Consider the following 25441-nt stretch of genomic DNA (forward strand, 5'->3'; position numbering starts at 1 on the left):
TGGAAAGGAGAAAGAATATGTTAAAAAGTAGTAAGATTAATTTTTACTAAAAAAAAAAAAGGAAAGAAAAGATTGGTTAGCAAAGAAGTTTGGCAAACTTCTGTGCCCACTCTCTGAAATCTTGATACAAAAGCTTGTGCATTTTATAGAATGTCAACCTATAAGACAACTGTTGTAGACTGATAAAGAAAAAAACGGAATGTGTACACTCAGGTTTCTGTTTCAATTCAGGCACCAGAACTAACTAAATGAATCAAAGAACAAGGCAGGCAATAAAACTTTTTAAGGGGAACAAAGTTTTACGTTGCTCAGTTGTAAAAAATCAGAATGGGTTCTAAATTAATCCCAAACTCACTTCCAAGCTTTGACCATATACAAATTTCATGAACAGCAAATGATGAAGTCTTTTGGGTAGATTCTAATGGTGGGAAAGGTTCTTGGACAGTACAAGGTATGTGACTGCAGAGTTTTAAATCTTTACATTAAAATATGAGTTCATACAACCACTTTATTCCAAAATCTCTTTGCCCATTAATTCAATCTGTTCAAATCTCATGCGCTCATATTCCTGTGCATTTGTTTGCACCCCACGTGGTGCATGGTGCCATGCAGAAGCCACTGAAATGTGTGCAGTCAATGAAAGCAACACAGTTCAACTTGTGCATTTGCCAGCTATCCATTTAAATCCACTAGCTACTCATAGATAAGTCTGCTTAATTTATATGGAGTTGTTCTTCTTTCTAGTTCAATGATGGACAAAAGACAACCAAGTACGATTCTTTTTTTTTTAATAAAGATAAAATTACAAAAAAGGTAAAATCAGCTCAGGAAAGGCAAATTACTTTAATAGATCAGTTTAGACATTTAACATAATAACTCACATCCATTTTTAAATACTATTACATAGAGCATGGTGAAGAAAGGAGTTTCTGCCTCATATTTAGAAAACTCACAATACAACTTGCCAAAAACCAGAACAAAGCCGTTTGAAAATAAATACGGTCCATGCCAAATAGTACAAAATGAAATCAGCAGTCTCTCTCAATACGAAAACTTTTCTTCTTTTAGGTATTCTCCAACTCTAGTATTATGTTCTGCAACTGATGAGAGGCTATTTTTTGTTCAAGGATTGCTGAGCTGTTCTGATTTTGCTCTGTACAAAGGCAAAAATAAAGTTATTTCATTTTTTCTATTAACTGTTTTAGAAATGTAATTTTGAATTACTACTATCATGAGTATAAAATATTTTTAGTATTATGAGGAATTGAAAGTGATCTCTACAGAATTTAAAATATTATAAAGTATTGATTTAATAAACTCTTCAAAAAGGTGACATTAATTATTAATTAGTTAGTGTTTACCCTTTGGCATCTGTCTTTTCACCACTGCTGTCCTTGGATTTATCCTCCTCCTTAACATCTGAAAAATAACAAGGTTTTAAATATACCAAAAGATGCAAGAAACCCTTAAAATCCTTCAGAAGAAAAAGGCATGCCCAAGTTGTATTTTTTTGTATACACTTCTAGCCAGGGGGAAGGAGCTTCTTTTAAAAGAAGTCATTGGTTATATATTAACATACAGTGTTAAATACATCCATTCAAAGGAGTGATCTGAGCACAATGCCAGGTGATTCAAAATACCTCAAGGCAAGCCTCTCTCGACTGGCCATAATGACGGCATGTAGTAAAGAGACCTGGATTTCCCCTGAGCTCCTCGTGGTAGTCTTGTAGCCCTAAAATGTAGCCTGTTCTTGAAAAAGTTAAGTCCTTGGAATTACACTATCTGCAGAACCCTACTCAGCTTCTGTTTCAGAGAAAACTAGGTGGCTTACCCCACAAAAGCAAACAGGAACAAACTCTTCATTTAACATATTTAAAGCACGAACCTTTTTTATCCTTACTTTCATTAAGCTATACAAATCCCTGACTCTAAGATTTCAAGCTTGTGGGGAAGCAACAATAACCCTTGGCTGAAAATACTATTCTAGTGTGAATAGCTCTATCTTGAAACAGATTAATTTAAAATAGATGCTTAAAATATGATGGAAAAAATAAATCATCATCTCAACAGCTAATTAACTGTTAACAGAAAAACACATCTTTCTCCTGTCAGAACTGACATTTGCAGTTCTAAAATATAGGATGAAATCACACCAGAGTCCTACCTGCTTTTTTGTCCTCCGTCTCTTTTTTGTCTTCCTCTATCCTGGCTTTCTTTGCTCCTTTCTTATGATCTGCAACATTTCGTCGTCCACCTTCCCCTTCATCTTCAGAATCTGAAAATTCTTCATCACAGGCTATGCGCTTATCAGATGCTCGAACTAGGATTCAGAGTTATGAAATTAACTGAGCTGAAAGACCAACTACAATAAGTCTAATAAAAAAGAACTATCAAGTTAAGAATAAGTAACAATATAATAAATTAATGTTGATGAACTAAATTATGGATAAAAATACTATCTTTCAAGATACTCTGGGACTCTCACAGTGGCTTCCAAAATGGCTTTACAGAGACACAGGGAGAGGGTGGGAGTATTTTAACATGTATCAAATGAATTTCAAATATTGAAAACTAATCATGGGAGAAAACATTATGGTTTCAACAGTTGAGAAAATGGACAGGGCACCAACAGGAGGTTATAGAATTACTCCAATCACCATCAAAAAGGTTAAATGTAGCAGGAAACTTAGCTATAGCTGAAGAACAACTCATTGTGCATACAAAGGCTAATGGTAATAAAGTGAAGGGTAGTGTTGCAAGTGTGGAAAACCTCTCTCATAACAAAAAAAAGCAAATAAAATAATCTTTTTGAAAACACAGTATCTCACTTTACATCAAGGAGGAACATTACTTTTTTGTATATAGCAAAAACCAGAAGCTAAGTCCTGTATTCCTTTAGTTAAAATTCATCTGAGACTTCTGGACTATCTATTTTAGATTTGAAATAGCCAGAATGATTCATAAGACACAAAAAACCAAGTTCTTTCAGCACTTCTTTAGGTCTCTTTAACAGATTCAGATTTGGGCAAAGATTCCACCTTAAGAACAGCAAAACTGGCAGACCAGTGGCAAAATGTTGCACTCGGGAAACAAAACTGCCAGTCTTCCAATACTGCACTACTAGGACTAAGTTTCTGAACAATTAAAATCCAAAAAGACTCTACTCGTGCTCCATCATGAAAAGATATTTCTTACTAGAAATGCGTTTGTCTGGATCTTCTCCATCCTCATCTCCACTGTCTTCATGAACAGCATCTTCAGGAATGGCCTGCATCTGTACACCAGGTGCATGAGGTAACATGCGCAAGTTTTCAAATAAGCGCTGCCTGCAAGACAAGGAAAGTTATTACTACGCAGAAGTATCGTTTCCTTGGATTTTGTATTAAATTCTGCAAACTCTGCACTCAAAGTTAACCTGCTTTCCTTTAGAGTCATTGTTTTATTTTTAAAAAACAAAACTGAAAAAAAAAGGCATCCCAAGTTCAGAAAGTTTTCCATCTCTAACAGATCATCAGTACCCACAGTGTACTTCCGAGTGAGAGTATTACTCTGTAATAAGCTAGAGTATCAAGTTAGATAATAAACTATCCTCTAGTTTCTTAGAAAGAAAGTCAGACACTTAAAGCATGAAGCCCTCCCAACTTCACGCAGCAATGAAGTCAGGGTCAAAAGCGACCCATCTGGATGAAACTCCTTATTGGCTGTTTCAAGGAGAACAGAGGTAAGTTCTCCCCTGTCTAAGCAACGTGATGTGATGAACCCCACACTCCAAAGCACCAAGTGCAGGAACAGGAAGGACACTAGGCTTCCCTTGGGACTCAAAACCATCATTCCGAAGTAGTACAAGTAGAGAGAAAGGTTTGACAAGCATCAAATATCAGCATTTGAAACAACTAACTTAGCATCCTTCTGCACAGTCTGAAGAGCTAAAGGGCAACCGGTGCTTTTTTGGAATCCTTACAGTCTTTGCCTCTGTTCAAATCACATGGCAAAGCAGTTTTGCCAATTCAGGGAGTCCCCTAAAGCCAGGTCTCTGTGAAAGTATACAACTAACTGAAGGAGGAGTCTCTGAAATGAGGGGTCATTGCTCTTCTTGTGGGTGCCAATATGAGGATATGAGATTGTATGTCTGTCAACAGAAAACACACAATCTGTGCCCAGGGATGTGTTAAAGAGCGAGCAAGCAAGTTTTGCAGCCTACTTGAACCATCACAACTCAGCAATACACAATATACAGCAAGCACCCTAGCAGATCACCTCCTGGAGCACTATATTGCTACAAGAAATTTGGTAGAATTGCATCAATGAAAAATAGGTGTTTTATCCCCCCCCCCCATTATTAAAAATTAAACCCCTTTCATTTGATGGTGATTTATATACTTGTGTTACGAACACCAATTACTGTCTATACACCAACTACTGCAAAAATTAGTATTTTAACTGCTTTGGTGAATTTTGCAATTTGACAGTTTTACAGGTTATAGCAGTACAGGCAAACGTATACAGCTAGTTTCACATCTTCATTGTGAAGCTATTTTTAGTAACCAAACGAATTCCTGTGCACTGTTAACAGACCGTGAAACTCGGGGCAGGGGTGGGGACTTATTCTTTTAAACCCAGAGAAGGGACAAGAGTCACTTCAGCACAGAGTACTTCTGGTTAACCAATTATGTCTTATCAGTCGGGTACAGAATTAATTGTATGTATGCATTACTCCATCCCTGAAGTAAAATATTTGTTTACAATCAAAGCTTCAGGATGTGAGGAGGAATAAACTAAGTATCAAAAGAGGCACAGGCTAAAAACACGTACCTGCTACAGCTTGGCAACGAGCACTTAACCACAGTCAATTGCCTGCACACATATCGCTATCTTTCCACAGTTTTGGATGTCCAAGCTCACATGTGACTTTTTATTTTTACAGCTGACAGCTACAAAGAATGACAATCTCAGTTCATGTTTAGACGTGGAACTGAGAATTAGAAATCCTAATCATCACAGCATACCAGCTTCTTTCCTGGCAGGATAAACTTTCTACAAAATTAGAATGGGAAGCCAAGTAAAACAGTAATCTCTTTAGTTGCTGGAAAAAGTAAAAATCCAAACTCAAGTCTTAAATTTTCATATTTATAGTCACAGGACTTCATAAACATACATACTGTTGTAGGAACAGACTTCTAAAAAGTCCCTCTTCTGACAGAAATGAAAAATATGTCAAATCTATCCAGTACTTATTTTTAGCGTGTAACAGAAAGGCATACAGTTTTCAGAACTGCCTAACAATTAAGCCTCTGGAGAAATGCCATCCACATGACCTACCTGATAGAAAGTTAATCACTACTTACTTGATCTTCTCCATATATTCTGGTGTATTCTGATTAGTCATATTCGAAGGACTAATATGAAGCTTGAAGTCTGGTCCAAAATACTCAAAGTAGTCATTGTACGGCAACTCTATAAACCAAAACACAAAAGACAACTTTGCGACCCAAAAAGATTTTAAACATTTTAAATACATCACTAGCTTTGACAAGATTTTAGCTAAGCATTCAGGTAAGCAATACTTAAGTACTGCCTGAACTTTTCAGTGTTTTTCCTCTAAATTATTCAGTAGATAAACTTAAATTTGTTAGCAAAATACAAAGAGCAAGAGCAAGTTCTACTGTAATCATGTTAGAACATACACTGGAACAACATAAGTAACAAATCTGATATAATAATAAAAAATGCTACTTCTGCAGAAAAGAGAAGATCAGCTGATTATTTCTTATAGCTGTTTTCAAAGTTAGTCCAGTTTGAAAGGTTTAAGTGAGCCATTCAAAATATTCCTTCAGTAAAACATATAATACATATTACTAGGCTGAAGGTCACAGCAAGTTCAATATCCATGGTAATCGCTGTACAGTGGTTTGGTGATGCCAGTGTCTGTTCGTTTCCCCTTCCCTTTCCCCTGCTTTTTGTATTTGCATAAATAGTGGTTCCCCGACTGGAACATCTCATCACCAAAATGAAGTTGATGAAGACTTCATATCCAGGAAAATGGTAGCATTTTATATTGAATAGGACTGTATCTTCCCAGATAAAATAACAGAAATCTAAAAAACATAGAACCCTGAAGAAATAAGTCATTGAAATCCACTTCTAATTGAACCCTTTGTCTTTTTATGATGACTACAAGATGACCAATCTTGTTAGGTGGACAGAAAGGAGACAGGAAGATTAAGTTGCTATTGCAACATTTAGAAATGCACTGTTATTTCTCAGAACAGATTAAAGATGACAGGGACCCACAAAGTTATGAGGAATATTAAAAAAAAAAAAAAATCCAAAAGACCTTCATATACATATATATCCACTGAACGGGACACGCTGATGGCAGAAGAGTCCCAAGATAAGGAAATACTACTGTCTCTTCAAAATCTTTGTCTGACAAAGAATATATTGACGTGCAAAATTGAAAATATACATCTTGAAAGGTACTGTCCAAATATTCTTTTCTCACTGACCGCAGCATTCCACTGAAGTCAGACAGAAACACTATGGATCTGGCATGGGATACAATAGCAAAAGATTATCAGCAAAAGTGCAGTCCAACATGAAAACTGCCAGTGACCAATCTGCAACAAAACAGTCCAAATAACAATTTCATAAAAAGGCATTCCAAAAACATGTCCAGAAGCATATTTGGCCAGAAGTAAAGGGAGTGCAGGATCTTTGGGGATCTTCCTCAGAGAAATTATTTCACTATTCAATTATTTGAAAGAAGTCTATTATTGCTTTTTTGATTTTAAAATTTTTAAGATAGCTTGTATAGCCACAATTGAGTCAAATGGAAGTGTGGAACTCGATATACTTTCACAGTTACTTTTAAGTCATAGATACAACGAAGAAACAGTTTACTATGTAAAACAGACACTTGCATACTCATTAATTTCTTGTGAATACCATGTCCATGGTGCCCAACTTACACAGGTCTACACTGTTACAATCGAAACACAGCATATATTCTATCATACAGATGACGTCCATATTACAAATCATTACAAGTAAGGTTCTGTAAGTTTTACACGTTTTGAATTTTCCAAAAATGATTCAAGCATTTGAAGCTTTTGCTAAGGCACAAAAGCTTAAATTTGTTTAGTCCATAAGCTACTGAAAATTTATTGGCTACATCCTAACAATAACTTTCTACGCAGTTTATTCTAAACTGATGCATTACAGTTAGCTATAGAAATATTTGCTATCTGTTCACTTAATGATTATTTCTTAATAAAATATTACTTTGGGTATTAATATTTACCATTAGGGATTTCACAATCTAAGGCAACAGCAGTTTCATACGTCCAGCATCGAGCAACATTACGAATTGTATATCCTCCTCCTCCTAACATCAGCAATGGCAAGTTAAAAGTCTTTACAACTTCCACACATTTAGCATGACCTGTCAAACACAAAATGAGTTGACAATATATGCAAAATATCTATTAAACAAAAACATATATAATGAATTATTTAATCAGACATAAGCAGTCGCACTTATCAAGTAAGAACTGAATTGATTCAAGCAAAACAGAACTGCCTCCCCTTAGAGTTAAGCACAACCTCCCAAGAAGTCAAGACCTACAGATAAGACATATACAAAATACATTATCCACCCCCAGTCTTCAGAGACTTTGCATGATGGTCTATTGCTGCTGTTCTGAAATTCTCTTAGAATGCTTAGCGTTTTGACTTTTTATAACCAATGTCAATATACAGTGACAAATCTAGGGACAATTTCTCAGTCAACGCAATGGGGGAAGAAGGGAAAACAGCTAATCAGTACTTGGTCCTTTCTATTTCTAAATTTGAACCTGTATTAGAGGTTGCTAAGTCTTGCTTACAGAGTGAACTGGTGCCCAGACAGTACACATTCCAGGGAGATACAGCATACTGAAAGGCATCTGTAGGAGGCAGCAGCTCTCTTGGTTTCCAAGATATGTAAGATGGAAAAAAATCTGAGCTGTATGGGCAACTGAAGTAGCTTTGCCACCTGGTGCAAATCAAGAAAAGAACCCTGAAACACTGCAGACCCGACAGATGCTATACTGCATTTTGTTGCCTACAAAACTCTAATTTCCTCATTAAGAAAACACAAAGCCAAGAAAACCCAGAAAGTGAATGATTCAAACAGGCTGGATTCAAGGTTTAGCAAAAGTTCAACATACATTTGACATTCTATCACTTAAATAATAATTATTAATTTTAAATTGTTATTATTTATTTTTATTATTATTAATAATAGTCATATTTCTGTTTGCTAACTTAACATCTCATTCCAATTTTGAGAATCATGCTTTTGGGTAGAAATGTATTAGTAAAATAAATTAATTCTATAATGTTAATAAAAATAAATGTTAACATAAGGTTCAGTATAACAAACAACACTATAAATTTAATGATGCAGTAAGTATTCTCATTTCAGTAATACCTATTTTACACCCAACAAGGTGTTTGATGTTTGGTATCTGTAGTCCTACTAAGTGAATCACTAGTTTTGTTATTTGCCCATGATAGTAAGCATTGCAGTAGGACAACTGCTGTCATCCTGTCATTCCAGATGTTGCTTTAAAGCTATGGAAAGTCTGTGCATAGAAGAAAGGGAATGACTTGAGTGGCTAGGAGGAACATGGAAAACCAAGCTTCTCAACTTTTTTAGATGGAAAGAAAGAGGCAACTTCTGGGTTTCTTTTAGCCTTCCCTGTACAGCAAAGAAAGACGCGATTAATCGTAGTAATGAACAAAACCTTTCTGACTCCAGTCCTCATCATTCAAGTGTCTTGAAAAATAGTATGAAGGGTAGAGCTTTCTACTAAATAAAAAGTTACAGACAACAAACACACACTTTTCTGTTTACCTTTAACAGTAAGATTAAAGCATCCCAGCCTGTCACCAGACAGTGAATCTGCTCCACACTGTAATACCACAGCACTGGGCTGGTACATCTCCATTACTTTGGATATAATCTATAATCAATATAAAACAGCAAGTCATTAATTCATGTTATGAAACAAAATTTACATAATGAAACTAGCATCTTTCCAGAGAGCTTAAAAAAAAAAAAGTACTCACTGGTTTGAATATCTGTCCATACGATTCATCGTCTATACCATCCCTCATTGGGAAGTTGACAGCATAGTATTTGCCTTTTCCAGCACCAATGTCCTGCAAGCAGAGATGACAAATGTTTTATTACAAACACAGAAACACATGACAGTATCATGGAAAAAAGTCTACACAAGTCTGCTGAGCTATTTTGTACCATTATTCATGTATGTGAGAGAAAAGAGGTGAAGTACCTTAGTTGGTTCCCATTCTCCCATAAAATAATTTTGGAGTGTAAGAGTTGCACACCAAGAATAAATTTGCAGTAAGCACACTTGACTTTTTAATTCGAAGATTTAAGGCAAAAAGACAAAACATAACTGATCAGTTTACCCCAGTAAAAATAGTTGAGCAAAAATAAGCAAGAAAACCAAAAAGAGCAAGAATGCATGTTTTCATTGCTGTATAGAAGATGTGGACTTAAGAATGTTTTTAAAAGTGTATTCTTTGCTCCAAACATAGGATGAAGAACTAGCTGCAGAACAAGGGAGAGAAGAAAATCAAACAGAGGCTATTTATAGGTGCCCTTGAAGAAATTTACTTTTTAAAGAAAAAACATTGCACATTATTCTCAGTTCCATCAGGTGACAAGGCAGGAACTGTAGTAGTCTATCTTACCAGCTTTCCTAGACAACGTATGTATTAAAAGAAAAAACCTCTTTGTAAGAAAATTGAGTGAATAAACCCTGAATCCATCCACTTCTTTTTTGATGATCAGCTTAAAACCTGAAGATCCCTACTTGCCACACATTCCAATTTCCTCCCATTAGCTCATCACCAAGACACACAGAAACTGATCCAGTTTACAGAGCAGTTCTCTGACACTAATAAAGGTGAAGTGGGGAAGACAGGAATATTTAACCTGTTCAGTTTGGCTGTAAACTATTATCAAGCAGCAGCTCTGCTGAAAGAGCACACTTCAGATCCAGCACACTTGAAAAACTGCAAGTCACCAGTAGGATGGCTCAGCAATACAAACACTAAACTTCTGGACACCAGCTACTGAAAGAGTCATGGACTTTTTCCTCTTCCCGAACAAAGCCTCCTTAGCAGTGAATGCAACAGTAATGTGTCACTTCCAGTAACTATCTTTTTTTGGGGGAGGAGAGGGAACAGAGGGACATGGGGACAGGGATGAATGGCCAATGCAGCATTGGCACAGTGTTAAAAGTTGACTTTTCTTCCCCCCTTTCAGCACATTAACAACATCTCATAGTTTTGCAAGATTAGTGACACTGAAGTCCCCTGCTGAAATCAACTCTGGCTGATTTGGAGCATGACAGTTATCCAAAATCTCCCAAAGTGAACCACCTTGGCTTTCAGATGCTGATTTTTCTGAGGTGACAATGCCTTCCTTTCCAGATTTAAAAGAAAAAAAAAACAAAAAGAAATCAATCATTAAATCGATTTCATCCTAAAACATAGCAATGCCAAATGTTACACTATTTCCCACTAAACAGGGTAATTACTTTCAGCCTGAGCTACTCAATGGATGTTTTTTGAAACTGATACTTGCATTGGTTATAAACACTAAAGAAACAATATAGCATTCTGGTAGTTGCCCATTCCTCAACAGATTAAATTTCCTCACAGAACCTGGGCCTCAAAGTAGCACTGCAGTCTCAACTGACCTATCGATGTATATGTAAGATGAGTGCTATCATCTAAGATGTGTAGAAAGTGAAATAACTTACTAAGGACACTGGAAGTTCAGACTGCCTAATAGCTTCAAGCAGAAAATGGATGAATGCAGCTGAACTACATAACCTCCATGAGATTCAGCTACACAGATGGAGCTGCAACCACAAAATCATCAGCTGATGCATGATTTGTTCCTGCATGAAATAAGCGTAACCTGATCAGCAAACCAGACAACTAACTAAAGAATTACAGAAACAAAGCTTGAATGGAGCCCACTGACAAAAAACAAGATAAGATTTGGCTGTTAAAGTTGATGTAAACAACCAGCAATGGCAGATCAAGTTGAGCAGAAGCAAGCAGCATAATACTGGCCTCCAGAAGGAACACTGATGTTTTGGAGAATTAGTTCTCCCATTAGCTCAATTAGCTTTGCAAGCTCTGGAGATAGGAAAAAGCTAGTGGTTTATTTCCTATGGGGATGTAAAAATTGCCATAAAGTCTACTGAAGTCTGTACGCAGACAATGCTCATTTCAAAATACTAGCTAACAGCACAGAATAAAAGTTACCATGCCTGAGGTAGTTTGTCACCAACACTGCTAAAAAACCCCCCCACAAACAGTAACATACAATATTCTGCTATTTATTTCAACTGCGTTATCTTTAAATTCTTTGTCCTGGGTGTGGTGAGGTGAAGAGTCCATAAACTTCTCTGTCAATAGGAAGTGCTGTTTCTAAAAAGCCAAGATATCTAACCCATCAAAAAAAATTTCTAGCCAAATTCAGCAACAACAGCTTGTCATGATAAAACATTCTGGTCTGACTTGCTTTTTGTTTGAAGCACCACTACCACCTTGTGGCCAGTCGAGTTAAACCACATGGATAAAAAACAATGCCTAATTTGATTTCTACCTAAATCAACTTAGAACACAGTTTATCAACCGTAATAGCATTCACTCCAACAACACTGAAATGAACACTTAGCACTCTACTGATTTAAAGCTCAACTTTCATCTACTTCTGTGTCCTCTGGGTATCATCAGCACACCAGGGAGCACAAATTCCGGGAATATTAGCAGAAACACAAATACCTGCACATCTTGAACCAATTTAAAGATAGTAGGATAATACTGAATTCTTTCTCAACGCAGCATTTTTGTAGGTCAACTTCTTAGAAGTGTTTACAATTTTTTAAAAAATTACTAACCGTATGTACAAACTAAAGTACAAAGTTGCTAATACCAGAGGAGTGACTTAAGCTAGAAATGCCTCTAATAAAAAGATGTTTAAGAGTTTGAAGCTAGGAATATGTTAATCCTAATACTGGAAATACTCTTCCAAATTGTGAAGTGAAACAATGTCCTGTGCTAACATGAGGAATGGCTAACTTAATATGAAGGGCCAGGAAAACTGGTTTCCATTCTCAGCTTTGCCAGAGTCTACAACAGCTGAAATGATAATTCTTCACAGGCCAATGCTCCCTCCCTCAAGCTAGCTATAAGGCTTAGTACACAATTGCCTGTGGGGCATGCTAAAGTTCTTGCAGTGAGCATTATGAGAACTCGAAAACACACTTTATGACATAAGAAATATTCTAAAACTGAGCCAACTGTATTACTAGGCAAACAGAACACAGTAAATTTAAGTTGCAACTGAAGCTTTGTGACCATTAAAGCTCTGGCACGAAGTTATCCTAAGATCTGAAGTAAGTTTTGAAGCCATGTGATCTCCAAACAGCTACTTTTCACTGTATGAGCAGAATTGAAACGTACAGATAACCATATGCCACAATAAATAGACCACACTATCTTCCTAGAGACATTTCCAAAATCTGAGTGAACTAATCATATATTTGACCTAAAATTCAGACAATTTATCGAGAGGTGAAGGTATTGATTTTGTGTAGAAGTGAAGAATTTACTTCCTCACTATCCTGCATTTTTTTTCCTAAGGTGGTTCAACAAATCAGTCTAGATAACATATTTTCCGAAAACTTACTGCTCAGTTATAGACATATAACTATAGATGTAGTTACTGTAACCTAGTACTAAAACAATATCTACAAGGAAGAGAGCAAAAGGGAATTTATCACCTAATGAAATTTCATGTTCGACCTTACCCTAAGGTCCCCTGTGCCCGGAAAATATTCACCATATTTATGGAATGATACTGTCATGACACGATCTGTGGTATAAAATGCTTCTTCAACACCATCACCATGATGGATATCAATATCAATATACAACACTCTTTGGTGATACCTAGAAAGAAAATAATGTATGAGAAATCATCATTATACGTTATGTTCATAATATACCGATACCTAACAAGGAAAAACCTAACAAAAAACCCCTAACCACTAAACAAACTAAACACCTGACTAAAAAACCCAAACCACATCCAGTATTATGATCATTTTGATGATTTTGGTTGAAATGACCATACTCTCTTAGTTCTCAGTACAGTTTGGATAATAATGAAAATAAGTTTATCTTCATCAAAATAAGTAACTTAAGTATGTAGCATATTTAGTATTTACCCCAAGTTGTATCACTTTGTCGAAGCTATACCTTGTGTTTCTGTTCACACTTTCTGTTGTTCACATCTGCTGAATTTGCTCCTTTCACAGGGCCTTTCTTTCTGCCTTCTCAGTAATTACCAACACAGTCTGCACTAAAACATCTCTTAGTGCACACTTCAAACAGCAGTGCCAGGAGCAGGAATAATCCGTGTTCCATAAGCCCACAAAAAATAAGTTTAAATACTTATTTTCCATCAACTTTTCTTCTTCACCTCTGCAACTTGTAAAGATAGGCACGCTCTTGTTTCCAAGTGTATCACACTTACTATTAGCATGAAATTATTATACTACTGGTTAGCATTTCCTTAAATACTGTAAGTTTTAGATCACTATATTTGAGATGGATAAAGAAACCAGTTGTTTGAAGCCTCAGAGCATTAGAAACAACAGTAAGTATCCCTTAAATTCTATGTTGTTCAGTAAAGAACAAAGTCTATCAACACCAGAAGATGCATTTTCATCACGCTTTGCATAGTGCTATAGAATATGAGTCTGAGCAGCCATAATTTCAGGTGGGCTAAGACTTTTAGCTTAACAAGACACTGAATGGAACAGTTTCCTATGGTTACGTAACCCGTAACTATTTTGAAAGTTGCCTTCCTTCACATGCATAAAGACTGGACCACAGAAATTCGTATCACTTTTCTTAGACTGCAGAGACAGATCCTGAATACATGCTGTACATTAAAATGAATGTCTTAATTAAAGTTAATATTAACTATTTGTTAGTGTCTTTAGAAACTTTTTCCATCTTTAAAAAACACTTCTAGATTACAGCTGCCTTCCCCATCCCTCACCAGCAGACTCAGCTGCTCCATTCACAAGAGTCAAATACCTAGAATATTTTTTGTAAAAAATGAGATTTGTGTGTTATTAAAAGGGACGGAGTCCCCTAAAGCAGTACAAGTAACACTTAGGATTTGAAATTTTAGTGAAGCATTACTGCTTGAAGTTAATTATATGACCACTTTTTCAGCAGCCCTCATTTTTTATTTGGCAGTCACAGCAGCACAGCTGTCATTTCATTATTTATTCATAACAGCCACAGTAATTCATGTAACAATCCAAGAAAGCTCAGTGCATGATCTCCCCTGAATATGCCTGTTCAGTTTAGTAAAGACTCAAATGATAGGAAACAAGCAGGCATATTGAGAAACCAAATGGGTGTATGATTGTGAGCATAATGACTGCCCTAAGGGGGTCAGGGCAGTGATCCATCTAGCCCACTATTCTGTCCCCATGAGTAGCAACAGGAGATTAACATTTACAGAAAGTATGTAAGCCTGTGCATTTTCTGAAGTCTACTACCCTAGTACTTCCCCACCATCTAGAATTACAGCATAAGGCATTTTACAGGGCCCATCGTTGCTAGGATCTTTAACATCCATTCACAGATCTCTTGTCCGTGATTATGTCTAATCTCTTTTTGGAATCTGCTGTTGCCCTCTGCTTCCTTCAGCCTTCTGTAGCAGCAAGTTCCAAAAGTTAACTATCCTCTATGTAAAGAAGTACTTCTAAATACCTGTTTTAAACCTATCTCCAATTAGTTAACTTACTAGCTTGCCTGTATTTTAGTTTAAATTTCTTGCTGAAGTCAAACTGGTCAGAGCTTGGAGTTTTCTTAATTGAAACTGTACAAGTCACCAAAATAATAATTGCAATCCATATCTTCAAACATTTAAATACTTGAGCTTGACACTTTCTATAATTTTATCTTGTTCCCATCATAAACTTACTTCAGTAACTCAAGGATGGCAAGCACAATATCATTGACATAACAGAAACCAGATGCCTCCGATTTCTTGGCATGGTGAAGTCCTCCAGCCCAATTAACAGCCATGTCTGTTTGCTGTCTGTTCAATTTTACTGCCCCAGCTGTAAAAAGACACACACAAAAATTAAAGGAAGTGCAGTCAGAAACTTCTCAAGGCCTTTTAAATCTGTTACATGCAATAGGATACTATTTTTTAAATAAGTTGATCCTATATCTGATCTCTTACCAATACTGAGAAATATGGCTGTCAAATATGAGATATAGCAAGTAATTGAGATATGATTATTTCTTTATAAAAAAACAACTTACATTTGCTTCAGTTTTAAACATACTATCAAAGTTTTAAGTTGCTGACAGAAACATAATGAAGCTACAAAATAGCTGGCAAACAACCTATACTTACCAACAGAGCCTCCAGTTGACAGCTGACAAAACTCAAACAGGCCATCAAATACAGGACAATCTTCTCCAACATTAACTGTGTAAGAAATGTATTACTTTTCAAAAACATCATTCCAACAGCATTGGTACATGCATGGATAACATAGATGCAATGCATAGTTCATTCAGCATTTTAACTACTCCCCCCCACCTCATTTTAGTCAGGCTAAACTTTAAACACTGAAAACAATGTAAAGTCTTTACAAACCAAGCTGACTCCAACTATCTTTTTTTTTTCCTTTTAGTTTCCACAGGAAGCTTTGCCTCCTCATTAACAAGAAGTTAGATAACTTATAGATTTTTGAAGAAGGGCTGATTAACATAGGTCATGTTAAGAAATGCACAATTACTTGGAAAAATAATTTGCTGAGAATGAGGCATCACAAAGAGGCTACAATACTGCCTTTTAAATTGATATAATAGTAGTTTGAACCTATTCTTATAATTAAAGAAAAAAAATTAACAGAAAGGATGAACAGTGAATAATGTACAATTTTTAATATCTCCCTCCAACAGGAATGAGTAACTCCCTTTCTTGACTTAAACACATTTTCACATATTGATTTTTACTTCTCTTCTTCTAAAAGCCATTCTTTGTCAGAAAGATTTTGCATTAGAACGGATTTTAAGACATTTTTGCAAATAGCTCACAAGTAAAGTTTAATCTGTGCATTAAGCCTACAGAAAGCATTATTTCACATCGAGAACACACCCTGTGAAATGGGAGGCAAAAATCCTTCCATAAACTTAAAGAACATTTTTGCCAAGATGGCTGCTTTTAATAGAAAAGTCTCAAAATTAGTGTAGCTAAAGGCAGGCATATGTTACTCTTGTTAACAGTATTTCTCTAACCCACCCACATCATTAAGCCATGTTCATACCTCTGATGCTAACCATCAAAGCACATACACACAGATTTAGCCTAATGTTGACACTTACATCTCTGCATTTGCTTGCTGTACTCGGACATATTGTCAGGCCTTATTGATCGGAGAAATTTGATGTATTCATCACTATGGTACTTGGTCATTTCCTCTGCAGTAGCTTTGTGGGGTCGCTGATAACAAAAACAAATTATAGAAATAATCAAGAGTGCTCTGCAAAATCAGCTAACAGTTTGCTAAGACAACTCGAAATCTAATCTACTTTGAAGGGAGAACAGTTAAACTGATAGTAGAGCTGTTTTACATAAAGCAAGGGCTATTCTGTTGTTAGTACACAACTCGATTAATTCTTTGCAGTTACCCCAATGTCCCCCCAACACCCCACACCCCCAATCGTAAAAAATACTGGTGAAAATTCTCTACTGGGGTTCTACCTCACTTCTTTCAAACATGGACAACACTGCAATCCTCACCAGTCACAAAATACTGCTTCACTTCTAAGAGAGCTCTGAAAACACTATTTAAGTATTTTCTATTTCCACTTCTCTCCATTTATTTGTGTGAGAAAACTTGAAGCCCTTTAAAAATACCTTAAAATGCTTCAGTGGACATTCTATTGCTTATACTCACATAAATTTCCATTTTTCTGTATAAGCCATAATTTAGCAGCAAGTTGTGGGTCATTCGGATCCTATGAGGTTTCATTGGATGCCCTTGTCCATAGTAATAGTTTCCGATATCACCTGTCAATATTACACAAATGAACAGCTATTCATAATACAAACCAACTTTTTATTGCTACTTAAAAGAATCATTCTCAGACAAGCAAGCTGATACGATTCCAGAAAAAAAAAAAAAACAAAACCAAAAAACCCGATAAAGGGCCTACTGTCTATTTCAAAAAGGCCACGAGGAAATGACGCACAACTCGGACAGCGTTATAAAGCAGGTATGTTTATTCCAGCAGGGGTGCAAGGGGATTTCTCCACAAAGCTTGCACACCGTCTCTGGCAAGTAGCCAAATATTTATAACACCAAAGCAGACATATTCATTAGGAAAGGCCAGGTTATTACAATTAGTTTGGGGAATAGGTGTGGTTATTATAATTATTTCTCGGAACTCTTTGCACAGTCCGAGCATGCGTAGTAGAAATAGGGTGAGGGTCTTTGGTGGTCAAGGGGAGAAGTACATGGTCTTCTTGACGGTGCCCCTCTTTTCAGAGCATGCGCTGTGAAGCAAAGTCCAGGTGTCTTCTTCCTAAATCGGCGAGATCACCCTCCCTAGATAACATCTCTGAGTCCTTTTGTTCAAGTTTAAGTTTGCCTAAGTGCCCACTGAGGGCTTTGAGTCTGCTATCAGTGAGTTATCCTTTTAATTCATACCCCAGGGCTACCTGCTACTTTCTTATCATAGCCAATCCCCAAACTATCTGGGGTAAGCTACACTAATCCACAAAACAGTCTGGGCAAGCAGGATTCTTAGGCAACGTTCAGAAATCATCATATGTTGCTATAAGTAAATAATTTGCAAGGAAAGTGGTCATTTCTCTATATCAGAAAAACTGCCCATAAAAGATTGTAAGTCAGAAGCAGGGGGCAAAAAGAAGGCCAAATGGAACACCTTTACTACAAACAACAGTAGTGGGGGAGCAAAGATGCCTACAAGATGTGGTTTCAAATCAACAGTCAAGAAAATTGTGGGCTGGAACTGAAGAAAAAATAATGGGAAACAGAACTGGAATTAAGAGGGGAGTAGAAACTACTGATGACATAGCCACATTATACCACAACGGAGGCTGCAGTAAAACCTACCATTTTGCAGGAGCTGATTTTAAGATACTGTCCTCAACCTGTCCTTAACTACTAACCCTAGCAGTTACATTCCAGAAGTTAGCTTCAGATTCATTGCTGCAACCACATGTGCAAACATTCCCCGGACACCTGCTGCTAGAGATCCACAGTACTTCAACAGAACCTTGTAATACAGATTAGCCCAGCTCTGTCAAATTGGAGAGCAACTAAACACATGATTAAAACAACAAATTTGACACTCATTTCCAAGAAAAGAATGGCTGCTCTCATGGGCTAGTAAGTTTTCTCCGCAGCTTGGGTACTGTTAGAACATACACGCCTCCACTTTGAATACTGACATTCCCAAGACACAAACCATTTTAAAAGAACTAGCAGTCCATATGTTTCCGGAAATGTAGACAAGCCTAAAAGGTATGTCCAGTTGTCAATGGCTTTCAGCTGGAGAATTCCATAACAACTCTTCGCAATAGCAACTCTTTTCTTTTTGACCAAATTTCCTGGTAGGATTTACCTTCTTGAAATTTTTACTTTTCTTTCACATCCTCCAATATGCTCTGCCTTGTCCACTGGGAACGAAAGAAACACTATTTTCACAATGTCATACTATTTTACAAATTTTGTTAGTCAGAGGCAAGAAGCAGCAGCACTTCAAAACAGTTTCACCTTTTCAACATGAGCTTCAGCTCAGGACGAAGGGAAAATTTCAGATTGCAGTAGCAACACCAACTACCAAGAAAAGCAAGCATTACAGTAAGATTCTAAATCTCAAAGCATTCTAAAATCCAGCTCTCAGTTTTCGAAGTGACAAGGAGCGTAAGGACACTTAGGAAAACAGATATGACCTGATGCAATGCAAGATGAAGTTATCTAGAAAAACAATTGCTCAACACCTAGCTCTTAGTCATCCCGTAACTATGGAAATACCAAGTTTTAGCATTAAATACTTTGAAGAACTTGGATCTACTCCTAATTTAGGTGTTTAAATGGAAGATTAGCACTTCTTGTCAGTTACTGAGACCTGGAGTCTTGCAGATACTTATTACAAGCCTGCAGTTCTGGTCACGTGCAGATCAAGAGCAAAAGGCATTAAGAGAGTATAACCAGACTCCTTCCCCACAGCAAAACCATTTCCAAGTGTTTTACAAAGCATCACCTTAAAAATTTGGTGTTTAGGAAAGATCTATCACTGGTCTTTGAAACTAATGACTAGAAGATGGAAACCAACCATTTACTACCTACTTTGTTTTGTGAACTTAAGTCCCAGATTTACAAAGCTTGAAGCTAGTAAGAACTTCAAATTTTTATATTAAGACAGTAGTGACTTTCAATAGCTTTTGAGGAAACTTCATTCCAAATGCATTTGTGGCTTAAAGAACATGTATGTAATTCATACATCTTTTTTTTTTTTTTTTAAACAGGTCATTTCAATTTTAACTACTTCAGCTTGTATAGTCATCACTGACATTTTACTCAGAAAACTGATGGATGAGGAAGCAGACAATTAATAATGACTTTCTATCTCATGTAAAATGTAAGATCTGTTATTTTCCCTTATGTAAAAGAAAAAAAAAACCAAAACAAAACATTAACAATCTTCCCAAATATACTTGCAACATATCCTTTGATATATTGCAATTAATCTATTAAACAGATTCAAAATTAAAGCATATTCTACATACCATACATGGCAGTGTACACTTTAAAAAAAAAAAAAAATCAATCAATAAATTAAGCATACCTTTTAACTTTCATTTTCTTTTTGACCAGAAAGGACAACTTTTAAAAGAATTGGCAAGTTGGTAAATTTAATGGGAGCTTATTTAATCAAACAGAAAATCTGTGGGTGAGTATCTGGCAGAAGCATATTGATCCTTCAATATTAGAGGTCAACAGTAATGACTAACAATAGGTATCAATATGCTTTAGCAACAGGCAATACCATTTACATCTTTCAGATCTTAGCACCACTAAAAAAAAAGTTTTGCCATTAGCCTCATAAAAAAATAAATTCAAACATATGGGCAAAAAGACCATTAAGTTTCAAGGGACTGTTGCGATGTGTATGCTGGCAGGGGTGGGGAAGGAAAAGGTAAGCAAGAGGTTCCTCCTTCTTCATTAGCACCTTGATTTCCAGCCAGCATCACATCACAAAGGGGACCCACCATCATCCTGTGGTGAAGGCAAAGGTATCAAAAGTCTCTCCTCCTTTACCCACTGAAAGAAAAGGTGCCCTTCCTGGTACAAATACTTCATCCACTGATTCTGAAGTCTATATATCTCTTCTTCATATATCACAGTCTTACTGGAGTACTCTGGGAAGAAAAGCAAGGTGTACCAAGAGCCAGTGTGTGCAGGGATGGGATACCTCCCTCACTGATGGAGCTAAACTGCTCTGCACATAGTGCCAGACTAACTCTGACTAAAGTATGTGTATATACGAGAAATAGGTACAGCGAGGCCAACTGCACAAGACTAGTATTACAGTAGTATGAGTACTTGATCCTAAACTTGTCAATACAAAGGTAAAAATCATACAGAAGTGTTATGAGCATATTTTATATCACTCACCAGCGTGGGTGCACATGGAAAATGCAAAAGAAAAGAACATAACTGAAAGAGGAAGCGGAGAGAAAAAATGCAAAGTAGTATATGCAGAAAGTTTGCAAATTACTAATCTTTCACAGCAATGCTTCAAAGACTGAAATTTACTGTTTTATACCAGTAAAAGTATCATCTAAATGGCTCTCATTGAGAAGGAACAACATAATCAATGAAAAGTTGAGTCCTTAACTAAAAAGAGATGAACCAATTTACCACTAGCACGAGTTTACTGTCCCACGCTGTTCACCACACAATACAAAATGTGATACCAACACACGACCAGAAACAGACTACCTGAAAATTAAGTCGTTACATACGTTGTCATGTTCTAGGTTCAAATATATACAAAAAAACCCTATTACTTCTCAATGCATAGAAGTTACTCGCCTAAATTCTGAAGAGAGCTATCAAATAAAAATAAACCCATGATTCCTTTGATGAACATAAGTTTTAGACACTCACTTCTCTATCTGACACTTCAGCAAGGTCTACGGATGTTAAATATTCTAATATATAGAAATATATAAGAGGCTACATGCCCTAAAGGAACTTCAATTATGTCTGACAAACACACAACCAACAAAACCTGCTATGTCTCCCAAAAAGTACATTAGTCTCTTTAGTTACTAAGATATATAGAAAAATAACAGCTTAATCCATTAAAAAAGTCTTAACAGCCTGAACACAGAGCTCTGCAAGAGATGACATTTACTTATATTTTTTGATACTTTGTAACTTAGAAGTTACATTACGTTGTAACTTTGATACAGATAAATTCTTATGTACACTGACTGTATCTCTCCTTACTTTTAAGTACAGTTACCATGAAATCATGGGGTATTTCAGAACTGCAGTAAATGCAGAAATCTAACCACTACAATGGAAACCACATGGAAAAAAAAAACTTAATAGTGGTAGTTACATTTAGATTGACTTCTACAATACTAATGGGTGAACTCATGTAAACATGAATGTAAAAAAGATCAACAATGCCTGATCACTCCAACAAACAGCTATTCAAACAGGCCTAAAATTACTGCACTGGCATCTGGAGGGTTGGGGGTTTTGTTCTGATTTTAAATATTAAGCAGACAGCAGAAAACTACCAAAGTTATGACTTTTGAGCCCTGAGCAGTGGTTGGACACCACCGCCACATTTGGAAGCCACTGCGCAAAGCACTGATGAATCTCCATGAAACACTTCAGTTAAAGCTTACAACTGCAGATAAGATGAACTTAAACTAGAAGTGCTAATGTACTTCATGTCTGAATATAGTAGCATACTGCCTTATTAAAACAGGTTTATTCTCGTCTCTATGGGTGGAACCAACCACATTCTGACACAGATCTCTCCAATTTTTCATGAAGGTAGAGCCTTTTGAACACCCACATTAAATTATGCACAAGCAGCAATCTAAACAATACTGCTAGCGCACCGGCACAGAATAAGTACACTTATTAACTGTAACCATGCTAGTTGCTGTGTGATTCTCTAGAACTGTGCTTTGCTGTACAGGAACACAGAGTTTGAAAGACCATCTGGGTCCTGCCCTCATTGCTACGGGCAACTGTACAACACATACCTATTTTGGAGGAGGCCACCGAACTACCTGAGCAACACGAGACCATTGCAACTACCTGAAGACACATGTCAAGAGGCTAACATAAAAGCTACAATATCCTTCCATATCTAGAATGGATAGCAGTATGGGAACAGCTTTCATTAAGCTATGGCCATATATATATTAAGACTAGAAGCATTTCTTAAACATATTTCAGATAAGACGACTGAAGTATCTTAATTTGTACGGTTTTAGTTCTTGCCATGGTATACTGGCTCAAATTTAAACAAAATTCCTGATCTGAGCACTATCACAAGCAATGTAAATTTGGCAAACTGGATGTGGCTGACAGTCTATTACAAACAAACTGCAGAAAATTAAATCAAGCTTCGTCTATCCAAAGTTTATTGGTTTTGAGTATAGTGTGAAGGCTATTAAAACTGTTAATTATCAGAAAACGTCAACAGCAGCACACTCTGAGAAAACTTGGTGACAGGCTAATTTAAAAAAGCAACTTTAGATGACAATCACACTGAGTTTCATAAAAAGCATGTAGAAATTTAATGCATCTCTGAAAATACACATATATGCTTCTAGTACTTTTCAACACTTTTTAGTGTATAGTTTTAAAGAAACGGAGTGAAAGTATGTGTGGAGGGACAACTATGACAAAAAATGGTCATTTACTTCAGTTATGATATCCTTGGAGATATACCACCACCTCAGATGAAATATCTTTGCATTTTTTGGTTTTGGGTTATTTAAGGCTTTGAACACTCCCCTTGCTTTGATTCAAGACTTTGCTGGTAGAACACAGTTACAAAATACTCAGAATTGCCAAATGAACCACAAATTAGCATTAGAAATATTTACTGCAGGTATTAACTCTAAAATTTCTTCTAATAACTCTATTTCCAGAAGAAGTATAAAATAACTGTTGGCTCTGGCATTAAAAAAAAAAAAAAAAAGGACATCAAAAACATTCCAAAGCTGTTCATTTCTGTCACAGAAGAAAGCATTTTTTAAAATCACTTTACAAAGGATAGTCTTTTCTCTACATTATTGTTAACTGCATTTATCCTAGTCTACAAATTCAAGCAAGATATGAGCTATAACTCCTTTTAAGTCGCCATTATCCTGCCACCTCCGAACTTCTTTCTTCTCCAGTTTCTCCCCCCTCTTCACTAGTATAGCTTTTTGGCTGTAAAAGGAGTCTGATACTAACACTGAACCAGGCATCACAGAAAAACTGAAGATATCAATATCTAGTAAACTATGGTCACCTGACTTAATTAAAAAAAATAAAGCATATTGATTAAAAAACCCCAAACCATTCAAACATTTGCAGAGAGAAAGCTTCTAAACTATCACCGCAGTGTTCCTTTCAACAAGGCAAAAAGTGATTCCTCTTCCCTAGGAAAAGCAAGATCCCAGCCTCACCAAAATTATCCCTAACAGGGGCCTCCTTTCCCCTTTAGGCTGAACAAAGAACCAGAGCTAGCAACAAAGAGAAGGGGGCGGCAACCACCACTCCGTCTCCTTTAGTGTGGTAAAAAAACCAAGACAGGCCCCACAAGATCTGCCATTTCTAAAGAATGGCAGATTTGCTACAGCAACAGACACCTCTGATACCTTAGTGGGTTTAGCCATTCATCTTCATTTCCAAAATGGTGAAAACACCAAAGCGCTACGGCCAAAGAGCCTCAACCTCTGTTTCCTGGATACTACCAATTCCAGTCTCAGATGCCAACTTAAAGGATTGTTCCAACGGGAGGCAAGTTTTTTTAAAAAAAGCAAATCTCTTTAACTAATCTGACCGCCGAGTTTATCCTCCCAGTACAAAAAAGGAAAAACACACGCAAACTCAAGAAGGAAACGAAAAGTTCTCCCTGCTATGGCCAGAGAGAACCACAAACAAGTTGCTACAAATATCTGAAACTAAGCACTAGCTCCATGTACTTTTTCGACGTGACCAACAATGCAGATCACAAGTTACCGTGTCCTCATCAGACAAGCGTGCAAACTTAGAAGGCCTGCGAGCAACTCAAATTTCACTATTATTAAACACCTACGCACGTAACTTTCGTGTTTTGATAGGAGAGAGGCTCGTGGAAGCCAAACCCCCGCTGGGATGCGTGTCCGTCTGGGGGAAGGGCCGAGCCCCCCTGCCCCCTCCCCACACCAGACCTCTGTAGGAAAGCCAGAGGAAGGGGAAGGCCCCAGCGCAAGAACCACCAGGTGCCGAAGCCACACATGGCCTAGACTTTTTTTTGCAGGGGAGGAGCTAGACACGGCAGCGACTCCAACGCCCCTAGGCTTAGCGGATGAAGGGGAGTGTCTCAACTTTTCTTCTTTTTTTGAGGGGGGGGGGGGGGGGATATGGGGGGGGCGGGAAACAATAGCCACAGCATTCACCGCCGGGCCCGGCAGCCGCTCCGCGGCAGGCCAGGCAACTTCCCGACCCGCACCTCGCCCGGCTCCAACTCCCCGCCACCACCGCACCCCCGTCTCCCGCCGCCCCTTCCCCCTCGCCCGGCAGCCCCCGGGGCTCAGCCCCGCGGCGGGGCGTGGGTGCGCAGGGCCGATGGCGGGAGCAGGGCGCGGCGGCGCAGGTGGAGGCGGCGGGGACCCCCGGCCGGGGCCGCCGAGGAGCCAGGAGGGGGGCTGGTTCCGCGGGGGAGGGGGCGCCCATAATGGCGGGGGCCGGGGTCAGGCCGCCCAGCCGGCCGTTGGAGGGGCTCCCCCCACTCTCAGACACGCGCGCGCGCTCCCGCGCCGGCCCCGCTCACCGTCATAATAGTAGCAGACTTTCTTCTTGCCGCCGCCCTGACTGTACGCCATAAGGCCGCCGCGCCGGGGCCGAGCCGGGGCCGGGGGGAGGGAGCGGGAGGCCGAGGCGAGCGCCGAGCCGGCACGGAGGGAGGGAGGGAGGGAGGGGGCGGGAGAAGGCGGACGCGGGAGAGCGGGAACTCGCGACGCCGGGCCACGGGCAAAGCGAGCGGG

General features: G+C 37.9%; 1 protein-coding gene across 1 annotated transcript; it reads right to left on the reverse strand.

The window, feature by feature from the left end:
- Window positions 1-771: 771 nt before the first annotated feature.
- HDAC2 (histone deacetylase 2) lies at window positions 772-25441 on the reverse strand. Its single transcript, XM_074862328.1, has 14 exons — window positions 25228-25441; window positions 17094-17206; window positions 16519-16636; window positions 15542-15616; window positions 15101-15239; window positions 12903-13044; window positions 9112-9204; window positions 8897-9005; window positions 7301-7441; window positions 5346-5454; window positions 3196-3326; window positions 2165-2320; window positions 1362-1419; window positions 772-1153 (listed from the first exon to the last, which is right to left on the reverse strand). Exons 1-14 carry the CDS (start codon window positions 25277-25279, stop codon window positions 1123-1125), a joined length of 1467 nt encoding a protein of 488 aa, XP_074718429.1. The 5' UTR covers window positions 25280-25441; the 3' UTR covers window positions 772-1122.

This window comes from Strix uralensis, chromosome 3 (assembly GCF_047716275.1).
Source record: "Strix uralensis isolate ZFMK-TIS-50842 chromosome 3, bStrUra1, whole genome shotgun sequence".
NCBI classification, from domain to species: domain Eukaryota; kingdom Metazoa; phylum Chordata; class Aves; order Strigiformes; family Strigidae; genus Strix; species Strix uralensis.

What these genes read in the sequence shown, in the direction of transcription:
- HDAC2 (XM_074862328.1), bottom strand. Translation starts at nt 25,279, where the DNA reads ATGGCGTACAGTCAGGGCGGCGGCAAGAAGAAAGTCTGCTACTATTAT. An exon ending in ATGGACAGATATTCAAACCA is followed by an intron (nt 9,006 to 9,111) that starts GTGAGTACTTTT and finishes TATTGATTATAG; the next exon opens with ATTATATCCAAAGTAATGGA. An exon ending in GAAAAGACAGATGCCAAAGG is followed by an intron (nt 1,154 to 1,361) that starts GTAAACACTAAC and finishes GCCTTTGTACAG; the next exon opens with AGCAAAATCAGAACAGCTCA.